We start from the raw sequence: 26370 nt of genomic DNA on the forward strand, positions 1-26370 counted from the left end.
GCTCTGCGCTTCCGGGGTGACTGCCCCCCAGCTGTTGTTTCCTAGCCCAGACGCGCTGCCCTGCCTCGCCTGGCATCCGTCTGCAGGGCCGAGAAGTGGGCACGGGAGGTTTTCTCATCGCCGTTGGTTCGTGCGGGCCCGATCCCCTCCCCTCCCCAGAAAGACGCGAGACACCCCGAGGCCCTGCGGGAACCCTAGCCGGAGGAAGGGCTGCGCGCTCGCAGCGGGGTGTAGCTACGCAGGTGCTTGTTTACTGCGGGCCCAGCCGTGCACCCGTTGCTAGGGGTCACCGAGGCAAACGGTCCCGCCCACAGTCCCATCCCTTCCCAGCCTCCCCCCCCCCCCCATCCCAATCCTTCCCCCCCCCCCCCCCCCCCACGCAACCCTCCCACCAACCCCCCTCCCCCCGGCACACAGGCCCTTGAGACGGAATGGTCAGTATTTCTTGGAAGCATCTTCTCAGGGGGAGATGTTTTAGAAGGTCCAGTGAGCCGTGGCTGGAAAGAGTGAAAGCAGCAGAGGGAAGCCAGCCCTGGGGTTGCAAAAGGAGCCAAGGAGAATGACACTTGTTCCCCCCCCCCTACCCCCGCCCCTCGGCCTTTTGTCCCCCTCCAAAAAAATTAAAATGGTAGAGACCTTTTATGAGTTCTATAGAAATATGCACAAAGTGACACATCAAACTTTAGGTTCCAGCCACTCACATCTGTAATCCTAACTACTCAGGAGGCTGAGTTCTGAGGATCCTGGTGTGGGCAGAAAAGGTCCTGAGACGCATCTCTAATGAACCACCAAAAAAAGCCAGAAGCGAGGGGCTGGGAAGGTGGCTCAGTGGTAGAGCGCTTGCCTTGTATGCATGAGGCCTTGGGTTCGATTCCTCGGTACCACATAAGCAGAAAAAGCTGGAAGTGGTGCTGTGGCTCAAGTGATAGAGTGCTAGCTTTGAGCTGAAGAGCTGAGGGACAGCACCCAGGCCCAAAGTTCAGGCCCCAGGACTGACACCCTCACACCTACACACACAGAGCCAGAAGTGAAACTGGCTCAAGTAGTAGAGTACTAGCCTTGGCGTGGAAGAGGCCTAATGGACAGCATCTAGGCCCTGAGTTCAAGCCCCAGTACTGGTATTAAAAACAGCAGTAAGAAAAACTTTAATTTCCTTAGTAGTCATACAGGCCAGCCTGAACTAAAAAGTGAGCTCCTTCCAGTCAGATGAATAAAGAAGACTAACAATGGATTTTTAGCTCAATATGTGAAAAATACTATTTAAACAATTATTAATGAGAAAGGTGCTAGTGGCTGACACTTAGAATCCTAAGGATTGAGGTTGGAAGTCAGGACCAGCAAAAAAATATTGGAGGGAGGGTGGTAAAGGAAAAAAAAACCCTATAAACAAATCCAAGAAACTCTCAGCTCCAATTAACCAACAAAAAGAAGTAAAGGTGTAGCTCAAGTAACAGATTCCGGCTTTGAGTGGAATAGCTAGGTAAGTGCACAAAACCCTGACTTCAAGCCCCAGTGTGGAGGATATAGATGGGTAAATCTACCTATCTCTCTCTCTCTCTTTCTCTGTGTATATGTGTATATATGTATATATATGTATGTATGTATTCTGCATTTCAAGTACTCAATGACCACATGGAGCTAGCAGCTCTGGTTCTAAATAGGGAAAAACCTTTCTTAATGGAGAATTGGGAGATGATGGCTTGTGTGGTAGTGCACATGTGCAATCCTAGCACTCTGGAGGTAGAGGTCAGCCCGGCCTACATAGCAAGACCTTGTCTCAAAAAGACTTAAGGGGGCTGGGAATGTGCCTTAGTGGTAGAGTGCTTGCCTAGCATTCACGAAGCCCTGGGTTTTATTCCTCAATACCACATATACAGAAAAAGCCTGTACTGGTGCTGTGGCTTAGGTGGTAGAGCATTAGCCCTGAGCACAGAGAGGTTCAGGGACACAGCCCAGGCCGAATGCCCCACGACCTGCCAAAAAAAGAAAAAGAAAAAAATATAGAGTGAAAGAAGTTGGCATTCTGAACATTGGTAGAAATTGGCTTCACATAGGGTAATTTTTTTTTCCCTTGGGAAGCAAAGACAGCATGTATTGACTGATAAGTTTCAAGTGGGAAAGTGTATGAAGTCTGGATTTTTTGGGGGGGGCAGTTGGTCGTGGGCCTTGAACTCTGGGCCTGAGCACTGTCCCTCAGCTCTTCAGCTCAAGGCTCTACCGCTTGAGCTACAGCGCCACTTCCGGTTTTCTGGTGGTTTATTGGAGATAAGAGTTTCCTGCCCAGGCTGGCTTTGAATCGTGATCCTCAGATCTCAGCCTCCTGAGTAGCTAGTATTACAGGTGTGAAACACCAGCGCCCGGCAAGTCTGGATTTTTTTCACAAAGTAGGAGGCCATGTTCCCTAGAGTGAGGGGCTGTGTGCACAGGAGCTGCTATGAGCTGTGCTTGCTGACTCAGCAAAGGCAGCATCTTCATTTTCCTGCCAGACTTACTGAGTCAAGATCTGGATTTTAACTAGATCTCTAGAGGATTCTCATATATATTAGTTTGAGGGTGTGTAGCTACTGTATGGAATGAGAAACACTGCCTGCGGGGCACCAGGCTGTGTCACGATGGTTGGAAAGAAGGGAGGTATGGTCAGGGGGCACCATCCTGCCTCCTATTTGCAGTAGGAATTTCTTCCTGTTACACCAACTTTCTGTTTCAATGAAAAAGCATAACTTTCTTGGAAAGATCTAGACTTAAGCTTACCAGCCTGAAAATTTCCATGTGTTGATTTTAATCTGCGCCTTTGAATGACAGTCTAGGGTCAAGCAAGTTCGTTTTGCCTTTTGTTTTAGAGCCCTCAGGTAGTTAGCAGTGTTTGAGATGTTCTCTCTAGACTGAGCATCTTCAGCTTTTTCGAGTGTTATTGAATGGTATAGTTGTGGTAAATGGGGTGGGTTGCGGGGCCAGAGCGTACATCGGTGAGGGATTCATCAGGGGGTTCTGATCTCAGGGAAACTTGTAAAGAGTTCTTGTGCACTTCGGCCTTTTCCAGAGAGAGGAGGCAACAGCAGCCTGAGTCTGTGAGCCTCAGAGCAGGCACGCCAGAATGGTGCTTACAAGCCAGTTTCACTTATTCACTCTCTTTCTGAATCCATTCCTGAACCCACCAGAACAATTCTGTTGGCTTTTGATGCCAATGAGCCCCAGAAGGAGGCTGGTGCTAGCCTACTGAGATTAATCTCTGCTGGACAGCTCAACACTCCTATGACTGAGGCTTTATGTGAGGGTTCCTTGTAACATCCAATGTCTTGTCCCATCTTTCCATTGCACACAGACTTCGGAATGGGACACCGAGTGCCTTACATCGCTGCAGCCCCTTTCTCTCCCCACACCCCCAGCCGCAAATGAGGCCCACCTGCAAACGGCAGCCATCTCCCTGTGGACAGTGGTGGCTGCCGTGCAGGCCATAGAGAGAAAGGTGGAGGTCCACAGCCGGCGACTGCTACATCTAGAAGGCAGGACAGGGACAGCGGAGAAGAAGCTAGCCAGCTGTGAAAAGACAGTGTCGGAGCTCGGCAACCAGCTGGAGGGCAAGTGGGCTGTGCTGGGGACCCTGCTGCAGGAGTACGGGCTGCTGCAGCGGCGTCTGGAGAACCTGGAGAACCTGCTGCGGAACAGGAACTTCTGGATCCTGCGGCTGCCCCCGGGTGTTAAAGGGGATATACCAAAGGTAATATTTCCCTTCGAGGTATGAAATGGTACCACTTGACCTAACACTAGTGGTAAGTGGCACTCTTGGGTCAGTAAGTTACTCTGATATTTTTGTTTCTCTTTGAAATCTCTTCACATGTCTTATGCTGAAGGAGCCCTGAAGGTGAGTTGTGTTTGGGAAGCACTGTAGTGCAGCTTTAGAGTCTTCCAATGGAAAGACTTCCCCAGCCAGAGGTGACAATCTGGGAGATAGATTTTCTTCCTCTCTCTTATGCTTTTTCCTACCGTTTATATCAGTCACCTCTATCTTTGCTAACCTGTCTGGCAGAATCTTGGTGAGGAAGCTAAATGCAGTATCATTTAAATGAGTTAATTTGAATGTGCTAGCAACTCTGGTGAAAAGTCAGAGGCAAGACAAGATGAGGTTCATGTCAGAGCTGGGGTTTTGTATGGATCTAGGATTGATATGGGTCTCGTCCTGTATGGGACATGTGTGCTGGGATGCTGGGGCCCTGTCCTCTGTCTAGAAAACCTCATTCTAAACATAGCACACAACCTGAAGACACTAACTTCCAAACATGCCTTTATTCATTTGTTCAACAGACATCTTTTGAACACTTAGTATTTCCTTGACCTCCTGCAGACATAGCAGTGAACAGTTCACTGTTAGATTCTCCAATGTCTTATATTTTGCTGGGGGAAGGAAAAAAATAAGCCATATACATACATTCAGATACTTTGATAAAAGTAAGCAGAATGCATTCTGGTGATCTATTTTCAAGAAACCATCAGTTCACTTCTCTGCCTTTTGGCTAAGATCAGGTCTAAAAGGATGGCAGAGAAATCCTCATTGAGCAACTAATATTTAAGATGAACAAGAACTTCTGGGAAGGTCTCAATTTTGAGATCTGAGGAAGAGTCTCCCAGGTAGAACCGCAGAGCTGGCGCCCGGTACCTGGGGCATTTGTAATAGGAGAAGGAAGAAGGCCTTCTGTGTTCCAGTGCTTGAAGAGGAACATGATTGGAGAAAAGGGTAGAGTGTCAGTGTTTAGTAGTATACTAGCATCATCTGGCTGGGTGTGATGGCATGATTATAATTCTAATCTCAGTCTTTGAAAGGCTGAGGTAGGAATATCTGGGTTGTGAGGCCAGACTGGTCTACATAATAATGAGCCCACACTTCAAAAAAAGAAACAAAACTCACTCATTCTACTTTTTGGTTTTTTTGGTCAGTCATGGGGCTTGAACTCTGGGCCTGGGCGCTGTCCCTGAGCTCTTCAGCTCAAGGCAAGCACTCTACCACTTGAGCCACAGCACCACTTACAGTTTTCTGGTGGTTAATTGGAGATAAAAGTCTCACAGACTTTCTTGCCTGGGCTGGCTTTGAACTGTGATCCTCAGATCTCAGCCTCCTGAGTAGCTAGGATTGTAGGTGTGAGCCACCAGTGCCTGGCTGGATTCTACTTTAAGTTTTTTTAAGTTTACTAGAGATATACCTAGTGAGAACCGAGGCAGGAATAATTTTTAAAGCTTCCAAGAGAATCTATGTGACTGTGGTTGTGATGTCAAGGAGTTTGGCTGACACTAGACACAGAAATCTGAACTGAGAAAATACCCCCTGCACAGTGCATTCCTGAGTGTGACTCTTAGTGTCCCCACGTGATAGCTGCCCACGCTGCCCCAGGTGGAGATCAGTGTCATCAGTACATCTGCCTGTCTGCTCCTGTCAGCAGGCCTCCTGCCGTGTGCTCCCTGCGCAGCCCTAACCGAGGTTTCAGCCTCATCAGCTGTCCCTCTAGTGTGAACTCAGCCACGGTCTACTAGGCTACTAGGTCACAGTCCTAATAGCCTGACACCCATAAAGGCTTTGTGATCTTGCTTGGGGGGGAGGGGGGAGGGTGTGTTTGGGGGGAGGTTTTCTTTGGGCCCACCAGTCAGGGGTAAAAATGAGTTAACACAAGTTACTCCTACTGATGACTTTTCCTTTTTTTTTTGTTGTCAGTCATAGGGCTTGAACTCTGGGCCTGGGTGCTGTCCCTGAGTTTTTCAGCCCAAGGCTAGCGTTCTACCACTTGAGCCACAGTACCACTACTGGTTTTTCTCATGTATGGTACTAAGGAATCAAACCTGGGGCTTCATGCGTGCTAGGTAAGCACTCTACCATTAAGCCACATTCCCAGGCTGATGGAGGGCATTGAAGACCAAGGAAAGGAATTGGGATTTGAAACTTGAGCACAATGAGTTTTAGCAGAGGGATTCTTAGCTGGTTGTTTGGAGTGGGAGCAAGAACAAAGCTAGGATTAAGCAGTGATGCAGCTGCACCAGTAGGAAAGTGAGAGGTGGATCGCGCGCTCAGGGCAGCAGTGGTGGAGAAGCAGTGGATAGAGGCAGATGTCTTGACAGGAGAAGTGGCAATAGGACTTATCGACAGAAATTTTAAAGAAGGAGTTAAAAACAGGAATCATTGAAAATTCACTGTGGGTACTTAGAACTTATTGTTCTAAATGCTTTTATTTATTTTAAGATACATAATTCTGGGCTTGGAAGGTGGCTCTGGTAGAGTGCTTGCCTTGCATGCATGAGACCCTGGTTCGATTCCTGTACTACATAAGCAGAAAAAGCCGGAAGTGGTGCTATGGCTCAAGTGGTAGAGCGCTAGCCTTGAGCTGAAGAGCTGAGGGTCCAGAGTTCAGGCCCCATGACACACACACAAACACACACACACACATACACACACACACACGATACATAATTGTCATAAGACACACACACACACGATACATAATTCTCATAAGAGCCCTAACTTGTTCAAGATAGAAGGTTAAGCTGGGTGCTGGTGGCTCACTCCTATAATCCTAGCTACTCAGGAGGCTGAGATATGAGAATTGCGGTTCAAAGCCAGTCCAGGCAGGAAAGTCTGGGAGACTCTTATCTCCAATAAACCACTAGAAAACCAGAAGTGGCGCTGTGGCTCAAGTGATAGAGCGCTCGCCTTGCGCTGAAGAGCGCAGGGACAGCGCTCAAGCCCCGAGTTCAAGCCCCACAACCAACCAAAAAAAAAAAAGATAGAAGGTTATCAAGTATGACATCCAGAATTGTATTTTAACCTAGTTGACTTTAGAGCATACACTTTTAAAAGCATACACTTTCCTAAAGCTCCCTGAGTAGGCTCTTGGCTTTCTTCAGAACTGGCCATGTCCTTAAGAATATCTTGGAAGGATGGCCTTCAAAGGAAAGAAGAGCTCTCCTTGGGCTGAAATGTCTGTGGTATGTTCAGGAGGGATAGTAAGTAGACTCAAGCTCAAGGAAGAAATCTGGGAGTGATGGAGATAGATAGTGGCGCCAGTTATGACTTTGGAAGCAATCATCTCATAAGAGAAAATGGAGCCGAGTGCTAGTGGCTCACACCTGTAATTCTAGCTACTCAGGAGACTGAGATCTGAGGATCAAAAGCCAGCCTGTGAAACTGTTATCTGTGGCACTGTGGCTCAAAGTCATAGAGTGCTAGCCTTGAGCAGAAAGAGCCCAGGGACAGTGCTTAGGCCTGAGCTCAGGCCCCACAACCAACAACAACAACAACAAAAAAAAAGATTTAGAAAAAATGAAAACATAAGGTCTTAACACCACAAAACTAGAATAATCAAGAGCCAAACACAAGAATTTAAAATTCCAATAAGATAATGTATTTTGGGAATCTGCATGTAGAAGTGGAATAGTAGATGGGAAAATATGATAAACAACTCTGTGGATGTATTTTTCTCAAATCAGAATCTGTATACCAAAGGGTGGGGGTGTTTGTCAGTGGCAGAGCACTGGCCTAGCATGTGTGAGGCCCTGAGATCAACCTTTAACACAACAAAACAAACAAAAACCCCAAAACATAAAACAAGACAACAACAAAGACAGACCCTGAGCACCAGAAAGAAGAATTTAGATATTATAGAAGAAAAGTACTGGGAATCAGAGATTGCACAACTGGAGGCAGACAGAGACCTCACTCCAGCTGCTTAGTGTTGACCCCGTAACAGGCAAAAGTGAGTATGGTGATTTATTCAAGGAAAAGTCTATTTATCTCAGAAATTAAAATACCAGAGGCTGAAATAGCAGTAGACTTAAGGGCCAAAAGAACTCTGATGTTGAGGTAGAAAATGTCCACAAAGAGTACAGGTGTGGCAACTGGCTGAGCTTCAGGCTACCGCCAGCTTTCTGGAGGTTCACTGGGCTAGAGTGGCTCACTGCTTGGAAAGATCATTGCACTCAGGCTGGGGCTAGAGCTCTGCATAGCATGTGTAAAGCCTTGGGTTTGATCCTTAACACACAACCCAGGGCTGGGAAGGTTGCTCAGTGGTAGAGTGCTTGCATTGTACTCATGAGGCCCTGGGTTCAATTCCTCAGCACCACATAAGCAGAAAAAGCCGGAAGTGGCTTTGTAGCTCAAGTGGTAGAGTGCTAGCCTTGAGCTGAAGAGCTGAGGGACAGTGCCCAGGCCCAGAGTTCAGGCCCCATGACTGACAAACAACAACAACAACAACAAAACTATAACCCAGCAACACAAGATAACCTTGTAAATCAGCAAGTTAAAATGAGTAGTGACCAATGAAGAACTTAAAAATTCAAACTGGGAGCCGGGCGCTGGTGGCTCACGCCTGTAATCCTAGCTACTCAGGAGGCTGAGATCTGAGGATTTCGGTTCAAAGCCAGCCCGGGCAGGAAAGTCCGTGAGATTCTCATCTCCAATAAACCACCAGAAAACCGGAAGTGGCACTGTGGTAGAGTGTTCTCCTTGAGCTGACGAGCTCAGGGACGGTGCCCAAGCCCAGATTTCAAGCCCCACGACTGACAAAAAAAAAAACACCAAAAAAACCCCACCAAAAAACAAAAAAAACCCAAACAACAAAACAAAACAACCAAACAAATGACAGAGAAAACTCGGTGTTATTTGTGGAAGATATAACTGTCAAATAAAAACAAACCAAGCCGAGTGCCAGCGGCTCACGCCTGTAATCCTAGCTACTCAGGAGGCTGAGATCTGAGAATCACAGTTCAAATCAGCCCAGGCAGGAAATCCTGTGAGACTCTTATCTCCAATTAACCACCAGAAAACCAGAAGTAGAGCAGTGAATCAGAGTAGTAGAGCAAAAGAGCTCAGGGATGGTGCCTAGGCCCTGTCTGGTCTCACAAAAAAACAAAACCACAACAACAACAAAAGTAACTTGAGCTTAGCATATTCTCTGGAATTTGGTTTTAGTTCAGCATATTTAGGAAGTTGGTTTCTGAAAGCATCTGCAAAGGATCAGTATGAAGAAAGGTGACTTTACAAAGATGACAAAAGAGTTGGTCAATAAAGAACTGGGTATTTCAACAACAAATTGTGAACATTGAAAATGCAGAGAATGAACATTCCTGACCTAAAATAGTGAATCACCAATTTGTAGATCCAAATAATCCTTACTAGTACAGATTTCTGAATTAAAACCAAATACTGAAGGAAACAGTGGAAAAGTGAAACAAAAATACCAAAATGTAAAAGAAAAACTGAAAAGTGTAACTAGAAATTGAAGACATTGAAAGAGGAACAGTCACATTAATTGAAAGGTAAACATTGGCTTTATGAATGCTTCACAGAGAAGAAACATAATCAAGCAAAAAGGAACTACAGTAAGTTGCCATGGCCTAGAAAGAGACAATCTTTTGAAAACATAATGAAGAGATTGAAGAAGAAAGTAGAAGTCGTAGAGGCCTATAGAAAATTAGAAACAAAATTTGACAAAATTTCAGCCAGGCGCTAGTGGCTCACATCCATCATCCTAGCTACTTAGAAGGCTGAGCTCTAAGAATTACAGTTTAAAGTCAGCTGTCCAGAAAAAGTCCATGAGACTTTGCAAGTTAATCACCCACAAAGCCAGAAGCCGGGTGCTGGTGGCTCACACCTGTAACCCTAGCTACTCAAGAAGCTGAGATCTCAGAATTTCAGTTCAAAGCCAGCCCAGGCAGGAAAGTCTGTGAGACTCTTACCTGCAATATACCATCAGAAAAACAAGTGGTGCTGTGGCTCAAGTGGTAGAGTGCTTGCCTTGAGGAAGATCTCAGGGACAGCACCAAGGGCCAAAGGTTAAAGCCCTATTACTAACCCTCCCCCCCACCAAAAAAAAGGAAAAAATCAGAAAATGGAGCTGTGGCTAAAATGGTACTGTGCTTTAAAAAGAAGCTCAGGGACAGCACCCAGATCCTGAATTCCAACCTCAGGTCCAGCACAAGGGAAAAGAAGAGAAAAAGACAAAATTTTAAGCCAGGTACCAGCAGATTATACCTGGATATCATGGTTCAAAGCCATCCGTGGCAGAAAAGTAGATAAGACTCCATCTCCAATTAACTAATGAAATTCCAGACTGATGGTGTGGTTCAAGTAGTAAAGTGCCATCCATGAGCATGAAAACTTGAGACCCTGAGTTCAAGCCAACTACCATTCCTTCTCATCCTGAGTTCAAGCCAAATACCATTCCTTCTCATCCAAAAATTTCTACTTGGAGAATTTTAAGGCTAGTCTACAGCATACTCCCCCTCCACCCCCCCCCCTGCAACAAATCAAAAACTGACCTAATTCAGCAGTAAGGAGAGAGATACATTTAGAAAACATCACCAAACTCTGTTCAAATAAAGAGAGGGAATGTGAACAGACATCTTTCAAAACTCAGGCAAGCTAGACATGGTGGCTCATGCCTGTAGTCCCAATACTTAAGAGGCTGAGGCAGAAGGATCTCAAGTTTGAGGCCAACCTGGGCTCCATACCATTCCAAAATTCCAGTACTCTCAGAAGGGGCTGTGCAAGATGTTGTTTAAAGGAAACATAGAACACAGTTGGTGAGGATTTCTGTGGTCCTTGGGCGGGTAGCCCCAGGTCTCCCGATTTCTGGGCCAGTTGATGAGAATCCAAGCAAACAACTAAGGAGAATTCATCCATGGTTCCTTCACCTGCCAAATATGATTTCAGAAACCAACCTTGCTTCTGCAAATGACTTGACCAAGGGACCACAGTACGAGTATACTTAAAGCTGTATTATTAAGTGGTAAGATGCGGATAAAAAGTTTTTATAATCTCTGTAGGAGAGTACACATCATAATTCATATTGTGTGTTTAGTTTATATAAACCAAATGAGAATTTTTGTCATTGGAGAGATGCAGGTTAGTTTATGATTAAGATCTGGCACTTTGGCCGGGTGCTGGTGGCTCACACCTGTAATCCTAGCTACTCAGGAGGCTGAGATCTGAGGATCGCGGTTCAAAGCCAGCCCGGGCAGGAGAGACCGTGAGACTCCTATCTCCAATAAACCACCAGAAAACCGGAAGTGGCGCTGTAGCTCAAGTGGTAGAGCGCTCGCCTTGAGCTGAAGAGCTGAGGGACAGCGCCCAGGCCCAGAGTTCAAGCCCCACAGCCGACCAAAAAAAAAAAAAAACAATAAACCACTAGAAAACCAGAAGTGGCGCTGTGGCTCAAGTGGTAGAGCACTCACCTTGAGCTGAAGTGCGCAGGGACAGCGCCCCAGTCCAGAGTTCAAGCCCCACGACCGACCAAAAAAAAAAAAAATCTGGCACTTTGAATCTTAACACTTGGGAAAAGCAAAATGAAGACTTGATGTTGTTACTGAAAAACAAATTTGAAGGAAAATGTAAAAACAACAAAACAAAATATTAAAATTGGACACTGGTGGCTCACACCTGTAATCCTAACTACTCAGGAGGCTGAGATCTGAAGATGATGGTTTGAAGCCACCCCAGGCAGGAAAGCCCATGAGACTCTTTTCTCCACTAAGCTACAAAAAAAAAAAAAAAAAGCTTGAAGTGGACCTAGGGCTCAGGTGGTAGAATGCTAGCCTTGAGCACGAAAGCTTAGGGACAGTGCTCAGGCCCAGAGTTCAAGCCCTAGGCTGGAAAAAAAAAATTAAGACTTTGACAAAGTCTTAAGGATTTGCAGAGAAGGTAGACATAATGAATTTTGAACTTAATTTTGGTCTATACATGCTTCTAACATCAGCCCTACTAGCTTTCAGTCATGAGGCAAAAAGCTTTCCTCATGCAGAAGGAAGGACATTGAAAGGAACAGCATTAGAAATAACAAAAGGGGAGCCTGCTCCTCAGAGATGATATTCTTAGGCAAAGGCAGATCAAAATTGGTGATGTTAGTCTCAGCAGGCCTGGTCAGTGAGAGATGTTCTCTCACTGTTTGCAGAATGCTTGAGTATGCTCAGAAAGGTGCAGCTACATGCTGTAATCCATGAGGGCTGCACTAATGACAAGTGATGGTAAACCATTTCAAATCTCAGTGGGTATTGGCAACTCATGGAGGTTATTTAAAAAAAAAATGAAAGCAACTAATTCCTGGGGAATTGTGATGGAGGGACTAACGCTTGTGATTGTCATTTTAGGTACCTGTGGCCTTTGATGACGTCTCTATATACTTTTCCACACCAGAGTGGGAAAAATTAGAAGAATGGCAAAAGGAACTTTACAAGAATATCATGAAGGGCAACTATGAGTCTCTCATTTCCATGGGTGAGGCTGGTTGGCTTTTTTGTGTTTGCATGAGGTGACAGCAGCTCAGAAGGGCTCAGTCCCTTTTCCTCCAGTTCCTCATTCTCTATCCTCATGTACTTCATAGTCTGCTTCCAAGCCAGAGACCAGTTCACATGTGCTCAGTGGGAATCATCACATCTCCATTGCCGAATCACAGGAGAGAGGACAGAGAACGAGTTCGATATTCTGAGTGGGCCATCTGTTGTTTTCTCCTCAGTGCTTACCCTTGAGGCCACAGCCACTCTTACAGTATGAAAGGAGGAGGTGGGAAGAACCAGCATCGAATGAGTGCTTTCCCACATAATTACCTTTCCCCTGAGCAGATGTCATAGTTGGAGGTGGATGGATGTGGACAAGTGATAGACAATCCAAAAGAAATTCCCAGGACTGTGGGCCTCAAAGATTCAGTTCAGCTCTGATGGCAATTAGTTGTCATTCTCATTTTTCTGTCTCCTTTTCCTCTCCTAGATTACGCTATGAATCAACCCGATGTCTTATCTCAGATTCAACCAGAAGGAGAACATAATCCAGAGAACCAGGCAGGGCCAGAGGAAAGTGCAATTCCCACAGATCCCAGTGAAGGTACGTGGGAAAAAAGGGATTATCCACTCTCCAGCTTCCCTTCTCGGTCAGAAAAGGAGGATCAGCACACTGAAAGCAACGCCTGTGAGCTTCTAAAGCCATCCAACCCAGCAACTGGGTTTGTTCGTGTGTGTGTGTGTGTGTGTGTGTCTGTGTGTGTGTGTGTGTGTGTGTGTTTTCTAGGTCTTGAACCTGGGGCTTGTAATTTACTTCCTTCCTTTTTTCTTTTTTTTGCCACTCCTGGGGCTTGAACTCAGGGCTTAGGCACTGTCTCTGAGCTTCTTTTGCTCAAGGCTAGCACTCTACCACTTGAACCACAGCACCACTTCCAGCTTTTTCTGTTTATGTGGTACTGAGGAATTGAACCCAGGGCTTCATGCATGCTAGGCAAGCACTCTACCACTAAGCCACATTCCCAACTATTTTTTAATTTCAAAAACAATATTTTATCTTCTGATTCAGGCGCTTAAGGCTATTCGTTTTTTTTTTTTTTGTCAGTTATAGGGTTTGAACTCAGGACCGGGGTACTGTCCTTAAACTTTTTTTGCTTAAGGCTAGTACTTGAGCCACAGCTCTCTTTCCAATTTCTTTTCTACAAATAGAGCCTGGTCTTTCAACATCTGATATTCTGTCGTGGATTAAACAAGAGGAAGAGCCACAGGTTGGGGCCCCTCAAGAGGCCAAGGAGAGTGACATGTACAAAGGAAGCTACCCTGGTAAGTAGCTGTGGAAGAGATGCTCTAGTGCAGATCCAACTCACTCCAAGAGCCCCTGGTAAGTAACAGTGGAAGAGATGCTTAAGTCCAGATACAGCTCACTCCAAGTGCAATTTTTTTTTTTTTTGTCAGTTGTGACGCTTGAACTCTGGGCCTGGGCACTGTCCCTCACCTCTTTAGCTTCAAGGCTAGTGCTCTATCACTTGAGTCACAGTGCCACTTCCAGCTTTTTCTATTTATGTGGTGCTGAGGAATTGAACCCAGGGCCTCATGCATGCAAGGCAAGCACTCTACCACTGAGCCACCTTCCCAGCCCCTCAGAAGTAATTTAAAAAACTGCAAAGCTAGCCAGGCATCGGTGGCTCATTCCTGTAATCCTAGCTGTGCAGGAGGCTGAGCTCTGAGGATCATGGTTCAAAGCTAGCCCAGGCAGGAAAGCCTGAGAAACTCTTCTCCAGTTAACCACCAGAAAACCAGAAGTGGCACTATGGCTCAAGTGGTAGAGTGCTCGTCTTAAGCTGAGAAGCTGATGGACAGCACCCAGGCCCACAGTTCAAGCCCCATGACCAACCAAAAAAAAATAAAAAAAAAATATGTATATACATACTGCAAAGCTGGGCACTGGTGACTCATACCTATAATCCTACTCAGGAGACTAAGAGCTGAGGATCATGGTTCAAAGCCAACCCAGGCAGAAAAGTCTGTGAGAGTCCCCATCTCCAATTAGCAAAAAGCCAGAAGTGGAATTGGTGGCTCTTAAGTCATAGAGTGCTAGCCTTAAGCACATAGAGCTCTGGGACAATGCCTAAGCCCCAGGCTCAAGCCCCATGACCCACCAAAAAACAAAGAAGAACAATAAATTACAACTGAAATGAGTCTATAGAAGCAAGGAAGAGCCAGGTGCCAATGGCTCACACCTGTAATTCTAGCTACTCAGGAGGCTGAGATCTGAGGATCACGGATCAAAGCTAGGCCAGGCAGGAAAGTCTGTAAGGCTCTTACCTCCAGTAAACCACCAGAAAACTGGAAGTGGCACTGGAAGTGGTAGAGCACTAGCCTTGAGCTGAAGAGCTGAGGGACAGCGCCCAGGCCCAGGGTTCAAGACCCACGACTAACCAAAAAAAAAAAAAAAAAGATGTGTCTCAAGTGGTCGAGTACTAGCCTAGTATGTGCATCATAATTTTCAACATCTTCAGTACTGAAAAAAAATGGAATTGTTGGGGTTGGGAATAGCTCAGTGGTGAAGCTTGTGCTTAACCTGCACAAAGCCCTGGGTTTAGTCCCCAGCACCAAACTTTAAAAAAATAAACAGAATTATCAGAGGAAGAAAATGAAGTACATACAGATGTACCAAAAGTATGAAGGTCGGGGGCTGGGAAGGTGGCTCAGTGGTAGAGAGCTTGCCTTGCATGCATGAGGCCCTGGGCTCGATTCCTTAGCACCACATAAGCAAAAAGAAAAAAAGCTGGAAGTGGTGCTGTGGCTCAAGTGGTAGAGCGCTAGCCTTGAGCTGAAGAGCTGAGGGACAGCACCCAGGCCCAGAGTTCAGGCCCCACAACTGGACCCAAAAAAAAAAAAAAAAGTATGAAGGTGAGTGATGATAAACAGAACATTTGGAGATCACGCACATGAAATACCAGCACAGCAGCGGCTTTGGAAGTCTGCCATCCCTTGCATGCTGGGGAATGGGGAATTGATCCAGCTGGGTAACTGAGCCTTGTACATGTTAGGCCAGCACACTCCCACTGAGATCACTAAGGAAGAATAGAACAAAAATGGGCATGTAGGTAGGGAGACAGGCAGTCTTCCCTCTGTAAAAGGAAAACAGTGATGGAGAAGAAGCAAATAGTTTCCCTCTAAGTACCATCTTTGTTTTGCCACTTGAATACTAAAAGGATCTCAAGGTCAGAAAAGACTCAATTTTATACAACTTAATGCCATCTGTTCTTTAATATGGTTGATGTCTCAGTTTCTTTGAACTGTGAGAAGTACAAATAAAAAATAAGGCTGGGCCCTGGTGATTCACGCCTGTACTCCTAGTTACTGGAGGCTGAGGTCTGAGGATCATAGTGTGAACCCAGCCGAGGCAGAAAATTCCATGAGACTTTTATCTCCAAAAACTACTCAGAAAAAGCCAGAAGTGGTGCTGTGGCTCAAGTGGTAGAACACTAGTCTTGAGCACAAAAGAGGCTCAAGGACAGCACCCAGGCCCTGAGTTCAAGCCCTAGGACCAGAAAAAAAAAAAAAAATAGAGTTTCTGTCTTTCAAGAACCTTCAGACTGGAAGCTCAGTGCTGTGGCTCACACTTGTGATCCTAACTAGTCCAGAGGTTGAGATCTGTGGATTGAGATTGAAAGTCAGTCCATACACAAAAGTCCACTAGACTCTTTAGCTCCAGTAAACCACTAGAAAAGCTGGAGCCATGGCCCAAGTGGTAGAGTGCCAGCCTTGAGTAAAAAAGCCAAGTGAGAAGGCAAGGCCCTGAGTTCGAGTCCTAGTACCAGCACAAAAAAAAAAGGAGGAAGAGAAACTTAGACTAAGGACACCCATATCAGTGCTAAGCATGCATGCCTATTAAGTTCGAGGAATGCACGGGAGAGTTGATATACAAAAGAAATGAGAGTTTTGAAGCCTGTCATCCATTTTTGTTTTTTTTTTTTTGGTGCCAATACTGGGCCTTGAACTTGAACCGTGGTCTTGGTCCCTTAGCTTTTTCACTCAAGGCTGGTGCTTTGCCACATGATCCACAGCTCTACCTCTTGTGTTTTGGAGATTACAGACTTTCTTTCCCAGGCTAGCTTTGAACCATAATCTTCAGATCTCAGCCTCCTTAGTAGCTAGTAGTATAGGGATGAACCACTGGCTTCTGTGCATCTGTTTTAATTTGGATATTTAGATAAGGAATTGGAAATGATGTCAGAAATAGGCCTAAAGGTTTGACTGGTTTGAGAAGGCTAGATATAATTTGGGAAGATGGGACTAGCTGGGAAGCATTCTCCAAAAGGGAGAACAAAATAAACAAAGACAGAGGCAGAAATGCATACTTTATTCTCAGAGAAAGTACAAACAGCTGACTATAATGAAGGTTTTTAATCTAATAGCATAGAGAATAGTAAAAAAAAATTTTTGTTATTGGGTCAGTTGTGGGGCTTGAACTCTGGGCCTGGGTGCTGTCTCTCAGCTCAAGATGAGTGTTCTACCACTTGAGCCACCATGCCACTTCCAGTTTTCTGAATGGTTAATTGGAGATGAGAGTCTCATGGAGTTTCTTGCCTGGGCTGGCTTTGAGCCACGATCCTCAGATCTCAGCCTCCTGAGTAGCTAGAATTACAGGCGTGAGCCACTGTGCCCAGCTTACCTTACTTTTTATTTATTATATTTCACCTCTACTCAAAAGCTTTGTTGCTTATTATAACAAAAATATTTACTGCCGGTAGCTCACGCCTGTAATCCTAGCTACTTCGGAGGCTGAACTCTGTGGATCGTAGTTCAAAGCCAGCCCGGGCAGGAAAGGCCGTGAGACTCTTACCTCCAATGAACCACCAGAAAACCAGAAGTGGAGCTGTGGCTCAAGTGGTAGAATACGCGCCTTGAGCTGAAGAGCTCAAAGAAAGTGCCCAGGCCCAGAGTTCAAGCCCTAAGACTGACCAAAAAAACAAACAAACAAAAAATACAAGAACAATAAGGTGAGAAAGACTGATTATGGGAAGGGTTGTTTTTTTTTCCCCCAGACTGGGAGTGTCACTGATACCGCTTTAAATTCCAGGTGGCTTGCCGCAGGGATTCATGCCCTTGCGGAACATGGCAGCAGGGCCATGGCTGAGCATGCATCTGGGGTGTTTAGAACTTGGACAGTTTCTCAGGGCGGGGTAAGACGCGAGGTGCTTGCCGTAGGCCTGTCTGCCGTAGGCCTGCCTGCATCAGCCTAACTCACGGCTGCTTTCTTTCAGAGGAGCTGGTGGTCAAAGCCGAAGGCCTGGCCAGGACGCTGTGTTCCGAGGTTCCCCCCACCTTCCCTGCCTCGGCCGCACCTGCTGCGAAGGACGCGTTTTCAGAAGCACCTTTCAAAGGCCAGCAGCCTGCACCCGGGACCCATTTCGGATGCCCGGCCACCGACCTGCCTGAAGCCTCGGAGGGACAGGTGACTTTCACTCAGCTGGGCAGCTACCCCCTCCCGCCTCCACTCGGAGAGCAGGTGTTCTCGTGCCACCACTGTGGCAAGAGTCTCAGCCAAGACCTGCTGCTGACACACCAGTGCGGCCACGCCGGGGAACACCTCTTGCCCTGCGCCCAGTGCCCCAAGCACTTTCCCACACAAGCCGACCTTGGCAGCACCTCGCAGGACCAGGCCGGCGCGCCCCCCCCTACCTGCCCACACTGTGCCCGCACCTTCACCCACCCCTCAAGACTCACCTACCACCTGCGGGTCCACAACAGCACCGAGCGCCCCTTCCTCTGTCCCGATTGTCCCAAGCGCTTCGCCGACCAGGCGCGACTCACCAGCCACCGCCGCGCTCACGCCAGCGAGCGGCCCTTCCGTTGCACGCAATGTGGCCGGAGCTTCAGCCTGAAGATCAGCCTCCTGCTGCACCAGCGGGGACATGCGCAGGAGCGCCCCTTCTCCTGCCCCCAGTGTGGCATTGACTTCAACGGCCACTCAGCCCTGATCCGCCACCAGATGATCCACACGGGCGAGCGGCCCTACCCGTGCACAGACTGCAGCAAGAGCTTCATGCGCAAGGAGCACCTGCTGAACCACCGGCGGCTGCACACGGGCGAGCGGCCCTTCCAGTGCGCGCACTGCGGCAAGAGCTTCATCCGCAAGCACCACCTCATGAAGCACCAGCGCATCCACACCGGCGAGCGCCCCTACCCCTGCGCGCTCTGTGGCCGCAGCTTTCGCTACAAGCAGACGCTCAAGGACCACCTGCGATCCGGCCACAGCGGAGGCTGTGCCGGTGATGGTGACCCCACCACACAGCCCCCCGACCCGTCCGGTCCCCTCTTAACTGTGCTCGAAACCTCTGGCGTAGGTGTTAACACCGAAGGTCTAGAGACCAATCAATGGTATGGGGAAGGGAGTGGAGGGGGAGTTTTGTAAGCCTGTGGAGTGAGCCATGATTAACTGTGCTCTAGAGGGGTGGAAAGGCCAGGAGAAAGCCCACCAACTCCCACAGAAATTAACATCTAACACACCAAGGAATTTGGGGTTCTCCACACTCAACTAGAGGCATTCTTGGAACCTCAAGGTCGTACAAGAATACTACGTCTTGAAATGCAGAAAATCTGTAAAGTCTAGCATCCTCATCTCTTCAGAGATCCCAAATTAGGAATTATAAATGTCCCAGCGAGGCTGAGAAGATTTGTCCTCGGGTTGTCTTATGGGAGAGTAGAGTGAGAGTAGACCGAGTCTCAGGTAGACAGAGGTGTGTGAGAACAACTCCCAAACCCGAAGCCCATGAGGGTGTTCAGAGCCTTTTATCCTTTGATGGTGAGGTGACTGTTGGAAGGGTGTGCTCCCTCCACTGTTGGTGTTGCTGCATTCTAGAAACCAGCTAAAAAGCTCTGTTCCCACCTGCGTGGTCACATGCCCCGGGACATGACTCAGACTGCCTTCTGGGTCTCCTTGATGGAGTCTGCGAACACACTGATATTGAGTGATATTTAATAGTTCTTTTAAGGGAACAGTTCTTAGCGTTTCCTGGCTTGGTTGTTGAACATTCAGACTCTCGTACCGACATTGAATCTGCCAGGAACCTTTGCCAGGGTCTTGATCACAACAGAGTTCTCAGTTCCATTTTCAAAGCTTGAGACCCCAGAGAAAGAGCCGGCGTAGGAGTAACAGAGTACCCAAAAGTTGGTGTCTAAATCATATTTTTGGAGTCATTTATGTCAAAATATCCCATTTCCAAGCCAGTAAGTGTGGTTTGCATTTCTGGTTTCTGATTTTCTTTTACAGTCATCAGCAACAGAGATCACAAGACTTTGCAGAAGCAGTAAGGTGTTTTCAAAAGGCACCGAGCTCTGGGCTTTTGTTTGCTTTTGTGTTGCAATGAGGCACTTGAGCCATCAGAGCTGTCTGTGCCTCGCCTACCCCTGCCATGACAGTGGGCACAGAGGCACCGCTGAGGGCTGAGCGATCGAGCATGCGGAGACACAGACAGCCTGTCCGTCCTGCTGTGCTGTCAGAGACCCGGCTATGTGTGTTCTTTTCCTGGGGGTCACTCAGTCATCTGGGAGCATCGGAGCCTGCTTCTGTTCCTAAGTGTCTTTGCAGCTGGGTAGAAGTCCTTTTTCTTTTATGCCTCTCAAGTTTTCATATGTGAAACGAGGTTAAAGAGGGATGTAAGCCTCTAGAGATTCTAAAAAAAAAAAAAGTGGTTTGATATATTCCTTCTATACAAATTTTTTTTCTTCCGCTGGCTTTTGTCCAGGTAAAGTCAAAGGAGCCTAAAATCAAAGCAGAGAAGCTCTTGTAGAAACTTGACTAAAATCAATTTGATGTTTTTCTCCAAGGAGCCTAAGATAGAAGATAGAATACAGAAGCAACTACACCTTGGGCAGAAAAGATAATTCTGGAACCCTTGTATGATGCCTGGAACAAGGCCTGGGAATATTTAGACAACGTTTTCTTGAAAAGTGGTAAGGAAGGGATGCTTTCTCCTTATCACTGAGTCTAACTGCCATTCTGCCTGGCATGTGTCACTGCCAGGAAAGTTACCTGTGCCCCTGAAAGCTGCAGCAACTCAAGATACTTTTTTTGCAGAGAGTAACTGGGGTTGAGCTCGGGACCTTGTCTTTGCTAGGCAGGTGCTGTTCCACTTGAGCCATACTGCAGGTCCTTTTTGTTTTAGCTGTTTTTCAGATAGTGTTGTATACTTTTTTTTCCCTTGGGCTGGTCTTAGACCTCAGTTCTCCAGTGTTTCTCATGTGGATGGGATTAGAGATGTGTACCACCATGTGTAGAAAGGTAATCACTGCTCTGTGGTGAACACAGTATCTGGAACCATGGGAGCCATCAGAATTGTGTGAGATTGGACTATAGGCAGTGGAAAAGGCCCAGGAAGATGAATGCGGCAGATAAGCATAACCCTGGTGTATTGAGATGAACAGCTTTCTAGCCAGAGTACAGCCCACCCCATGGAAAATGTAGGAGCTCTGGTTCTGGTTTCACTGGTGATCAATTAGGAAGTTGGTATGAGATTGAACTCTGGTTTACATCTTGATCTCCCTATGAAAGGAGGAAAAGTCAAATGCTATCTGGAGGTGATGAGCTCACTTTTCCGAATAGATTCAATCCATGGTATCAGCAGAGGAGGGATTCCTGCTCAATGTGGATGTAGGATTAGATGGTGTTGAAAATTCATTTTACCGCGGACACAGGGTGGTAGTGCGAGAGGCCGGTGCATAGACATACGGAGGGTGACCCCCACAGCACCTTCTGCCAAGGTCTATAGTAACAGCAGGGTCTTCAGCTTCAGGAAAAAAGTGACCACAGTTGAAAAGGCAGAATCCAACAAAGTTTCCAGCATGTAGAGGAGGAACTCTTGGCCAATCAAGTGCTCGTGAGAGAAACCTTGCAGTTAACCCCACAGTGAAGGGAGCCCAAGGGGCTTGGCTGTCAGGACCAGATGCCACAGGGAAGAGGAAACCCAGGAAGTATGTCCCCATCTGTCACCCTCTGGACTATTCCACATAAACTCCATCTCCTTTGCAGTGTGTCCAGGTGTTAACCACATGTCACTGTCAGCTGCCTAAGGGTTTTCATTGTCACCCTTGGCGAATCCTCCGATAGGAAACAAATTGCAATTGGTCAATTATGTAGAATGCGAGTGAAGATGGCTGCTTCTATTCTGCTGGACATTGAAAAAATTAATTTATTTGAAAAGGAAAACTATGAGAGAAGGTAGTGAAGTTCTTTATCAAGGAAGGGGTGCACTTTTTTCCCCCTTGTGCCAATACTGAGTTTGAACTCGGGGTCTCATGCTCTTGTTTCACTTGCTTGCTCATAACTTGCCCTCTCCTACTTGAGCCATGCCTCTAGTCCTACATTTTGCTGGTTAATGGGAGATGGAGTCTCTCAGATATTTCTGCCTGAGCTGGCTTTGAACTTTGATCTTTTCTTTTCTTTTTGCCAGTCCTGGGACCTGGGCTCTGTCCCTGAGCCTCTCTGTGCTCAAGGCTAGCACTCTACCACTGGAGTCTCATTGGTTTTTAAAAACTAGTTCCTTCATTCCAAATGGGATAAAAATCCCAATTTTGTGTTAGACTTCCATGGTGAGGTTGGGTACTCCTCTTTTTTTTTTTTTTTTTTTTTGGTCATGAGGCCTGAACTCTGGGCCTGGGCGCTGTCCCTGAGCTCTTCAGCTCAAGGCTAGCCCTCTACCACATGAGTCATAGCTCCACTTCCGGCCTTTTCTGCTTATGTGATGCTGAGGAATTGAACCCAGGGCCTCATGCATGTAAGGCAAGCACTCTACCACTGAGCCACCTTCCCAGCCCCTCTTCCTATGTCTGAACTTCTTAGAGAACAACAACAACAAAAATTTAGCAGCTGCCAGAGGCTTCTCACTCAGTAGCAAGGAGTAAAAGTCCCCCCAGAGACTCACAGATGAGGACCTCTGATGTCATCAGATACATATTTTGCTATTCTTCTGAGCATTTGGTAGAAACTTCTGGCCCTGTTCTCTTTGGGGTTTTTGGAGCAAAGAGCATTTACTTTCCACACAGGGTGTATACACAAGCCATTTTGGGTTTTGACAAATTTCAGGTTCCTACAGACAAGATAAGTCAGGTGAGATGGGTGAGGATGGGTGGGTTGGGGAGTGTGCTCTGTCTTAACATGGACTCATCACACAAATTATACAGTATTAAAGGCTTGTAGCTAAGCCTCTGGAGTCAGACCTGGATTCTAACATCATCATAGGCAGTATGACACCTGTATTATTTAACCATCTTGAACCATATATATATATATATATTTGTCAGTCATGGGGCTTGAACTCAGGGCTTGTCCCTCAGCCTCTTTTTGCTCAAGGATAGCACTCTACCACTTGAGCCACAGATCCACTTCAGGTTTTTGAGTGGTTAATTGGAGATAAGAGTCTCACGGGTACATTACTGCTCGGACTGGCTTCAAACCCCACAATCCTCAGATCTCAGCCTCCTGAATAGCGAGGATTACAGGTGTGAGCCACCAGCACCTGGCCATATTTTCTTTATAAAATAAGGATAAACAATATCCATGTCCCCGAGGTGCTGGGGCCTGAGACCAGTGCAAGGGTTTTAGTGCAGAGCCACAGCACAAAGGAATGATTTGATAGGAACAAGCGGAGAGGAAGTCAAAACCAGGCTGAACTGGAGGTGGCAGGTGTCCAGAGTTAAGGCTGCTTACTCGAGGTGCAGGGTTGCTCACCTCCATATTTTGCTCCTAGTTAACCTTTCATCTTCCCCCTACCCCCATGTAGCTCCCTGTACCCATACATTTCTGGCTACAACCCCATTTAGCTCTGATTTTCTTTTTTAAATCCGTATTATGTGATTGGAACTCTTGCCTAGCACCTCATTCTGTATTAGGTCCAAAAGGTTTTTAACCAATTCTTGAGGCTATGAGCTCATCTTCAGTCAGCTGAAGTGAGCAGTAAAAGTCTTATTTATGGCTTCTGCTCCTGTGAATCTGGTAAACTCATTTAGGAAAGGCCAGCAGTGACGTAGTATGGCATTTTGGTACGGCCACAGTAGAGAACATTTCTAACCTCCATCAAGGTTCCTTCAAACAGTTCTCTTAAAGTACTATCACTGGCCAAAACAGATTGTTTTTTGCACAAAGGAGATCTGGTTGCTGGCAGATCAAGGCAGTCAAGGAAGGATGCTATTTAACTCTTTCTGACCCTTTAATATCTTGTTAAATGAGTATTGGCTGCAATTGTAAACACACACAACTTCATTAAATTGCCTTCCATCACCCTTAAACCATTAAAGCAGAACAATGCAACCTCATTAGAACAGTCTCAAAAGCAGTGTCCTGTAAAGTTATCCAAGATAACTTTTGAATTTCAAATAAAGGATTTGACAAAACTTCACTGAACTATGTAGCTTTGTGTTTGTTCATGAGCAAAGCCGGTATTTGCTATTAAATCTAGACATTGGCATAGAGGTTAAGCTGCCCAGGAGCAGACAGCATGTTTTTTTGTTTTTGTTTTTGTTTGTGGGGCTTGAACTCTGGGCCTGGGCGCTGTCCCTGCGCTCTTCAGCTCAAGGTCAGTGCTCTACCTCTTGAGCCACAGCACCGCTTCAGGTTTTCTAGTGGTTTATTGGAGATCAGAGTCTCACAGACTTTTCTGCCTGGGCTGGCTTTGAACCATGATCCTCAGATCACAGCCTCCTGAGTAGCTAGGATTACAAGCGTGAGCCACCCGCACCCAGCTTAGCATGTTTGTTCTTTATGGTGTTAGCATGTGGATGCCAAAAAAATTGTCTTATGAGAAAGCAAGCAGAGTAAGAGTTAAAAACTGAATTCTAGTCCTAGCTTAACATTTTCTACTTGATAAGGGGCAAATTAACTTATGAAGATCAAATTTTCTAATGCTTGAAGATTGAACAAGATGGTAAATTTTGGTTTCTTCCAACTGTATAGAATTTAAGTTTTACTTCTGTAAGTTTTGAATACTGAAGTATCTTATGTGTAGCTTTGGGTGCTTTTGTAAGGATGAAGAATCTAGTAAGGAAAATGGTCCTGGAAAGGAAATCTGGAGGCCAGACCTTTAGTCTTGCTTTCAGTTTCCTCTTTTGTCATGTGAAGATAATTCCTAGTTCCCAAATATTTTGGGGAAAATGAGGGAATATTAAAAAGTACTTTGAAACATTTGGGTTAAGAAGAAAGTACAGGAGAATTGTCGATGAGTTAGACATCTTGGATGATGCTGATGCTTCCTTGATTCAGAAGAGGAACAACTGTGCACGCAGACTGAAAACAAAGCTTCATGTAGAATATACCTAATTGACCCATATAATGTGGGTCCCCCAACAACTTTCATGAGAAAATCAGTTTTAAGCTAAGTGCTGGTATCTAGAATCCTCAGAGCTACTGAGGAGGCTGAGATCTGGAGGATTAAAGTTTGAAGCCAGATCAGACAAATGTCTGCTAGACTCCATTTCTAAAACAGCAAAAACCCAGGCTAGAGGCCTGGCTCAAGTGGTATAGCACATATGAAACCCTGAATTCATTTGGGCTGGGAAGGTGGCTCAGTGGTAGAGCGCTTGCCTTGCATGCCTGAGGCCCTGGGTTCGATTCCTCAGCACCACATAAGCAAAAAGAAAAAAGCCAGAAGTGGTGCTGAGGCTCAAGTGGTAGAGCACTACCTTTGAGCTGAAGAGCTGAGGGACAGCGCCCAGGCCCAGAGTTCAGGCCCCACAACCGGACCCCCCCCCAAAAAAAAAGAAACCCTGAATTCAAACCTTTATACCAGAAAAAACAACAACAAAAAAAACATTTTGTGTTCTTTGAAAAAAATTGGAAAAATGGCAAGCATGTTACTAGAGAGACTGGATTAAACATGCAGAGTTCAAAATTAAGGATGTTTGACAATATCGATTTTTGGTCTTGAGTTTATAATTTTTATTTATTTTTGGTTGGTCATGGGGCTTGAACTCTGGGCCTGTGTACTGTCCCTCAGCTTTTCAGCTCAAGGTTAGTGCTCTAGCCACAGCACCACTTGCGGCTTTTTCTGCTTATGTGGTGCTAAGTAATGGAACCCAGGGCCTCATGCGTGCAAGGCAAGCACTCTACCACTGTGCCACCTTCCCAGCCCTGGGTTTATAATTTTTTTTTAAGTTCAAGTATCAATTCAGTAAGTAAACAGGATAAAAATGAACAAAAAATAATGAAACTGTCCTATTTATATTATTGAAACCAAGATGTTGGCAGGCCTGGACCAGCACAGATGAGAATGATGGTCTGTGCTCATGTTGGAGGCCATCTTCACGGGCACCGTCTAAGAACAGTTTGTTGAAGAACAAAAGGAGACTGGTGATTCCATCGCCAACCTGAATTTTAACAATCACTTTAATATGGTTTTAAAACTGCTCGTTTTTGCATTGTCCAAAAACACTATGTTTTGTCATGAACACTAGACTGCACTTAAAAGTTGGATTGACCATCGAGTAGCTACAGAGACCATCCTGTGATTACCGCCTTCGCTCAAAAGGTTTCTAGGTCTCAGGTGCCTGTTAGAACTGTCTAGTAGCACTTACCTCTTTACTGTGACTAAACGGAGTCGCTAGAGCTGAAGAAAGCCTGGTCATTGGCTGCAGCCTTGGTCCCAGCTTCTTAGGAGGCTGAGACCAGCAGGAAAGTCTTGTGAGATTCTCCTCTCCAGTCGACCACCAAAAAGCTAGACGTGCAGCTGTGACTCAAGTGGTAAAGCACCAGCCTGAGTGGAAAAGCAACGGGACAGCGCCCAGGCCCTGAGTTCAAGCACATACACATGCACACTCGCGCGCACACGCACACTCGCGCAGGCACACAGGAAGTTAGACACCGCGTTCGCTGTGTTCGGGTCATTACACGGACTCAGTGCCCACTCAGTGTCAGGCATTGTTCTCATCTCATTTAACGTCGTGACACGGGAGTGGACTTGGCGTTACTCGTCTGCGTGGTTGGGGGGGGGATGGCCTTGAACCGGTGATCCGGAGTCACCCCTCCATCCCCTCGCTAAGCAGGCGGGCGGTGAACCCCTGGGAGGGGCGGGCCCCGTGTTCTCCAGGACACATCTGCGGGGTAAACGCCAGCCGAGGGCAGGG

The 26370-nt window shown here is 46.4% G+C and overlaps 1 protein-coding gene across 1 annotated transcript in view; it reads left to right on the top strand.

Moving 5' to 3' along the window:
• Nucleotides 1-21074, top strand: part of Znf398 (zinc finger protein 398) — a 21668-nt gene extending 594 nt beyond the window's left edge. The window contains exons 2-6 of the mRNA XM_013021597.1: nucleotides 3323-3718; nucleotides 12124-12250; nucleotides 12740-12853; nucleotides 13456-13569; nucleotides 17520-21074. Of these exons, the coding sequence (XP_012877051.1) occupies nucleotides 3323-3718; nucleotides 12124-12250; nucleotides 12740-12853; nucleotides 13456-13569; nucleotides 17520-18670 (1902 nt within the window). The 3' untranslated portion in view covers nucleotides 18671-21074. The remainder of the gene's footprint in view (nucleotides 1-3322; nucleotides 3719-12123; nucleotides 12251-12739; nucleotides 12854-13455; nucleotides 13570-17519) is intronic.
• Nucleotides 21075-26370: the final 5296 nt, after the last annotated feature.

This window comes from Dipodomys ordii, unplaced genomic scaffold, assembly GCF_000151885.1.
Source record: "Dipodomys ordii isolate 6190 unplaced genomic scaffold, Dord_2.0 Scaffold56, whole genome shotgun sequence".
Taxonomy (NCBI): Eukaryota; Metazoa; Chordata; class Mammalia; order Rodentia; family Heteromyidae; genus Dipodomys; species Dipodomys ordii.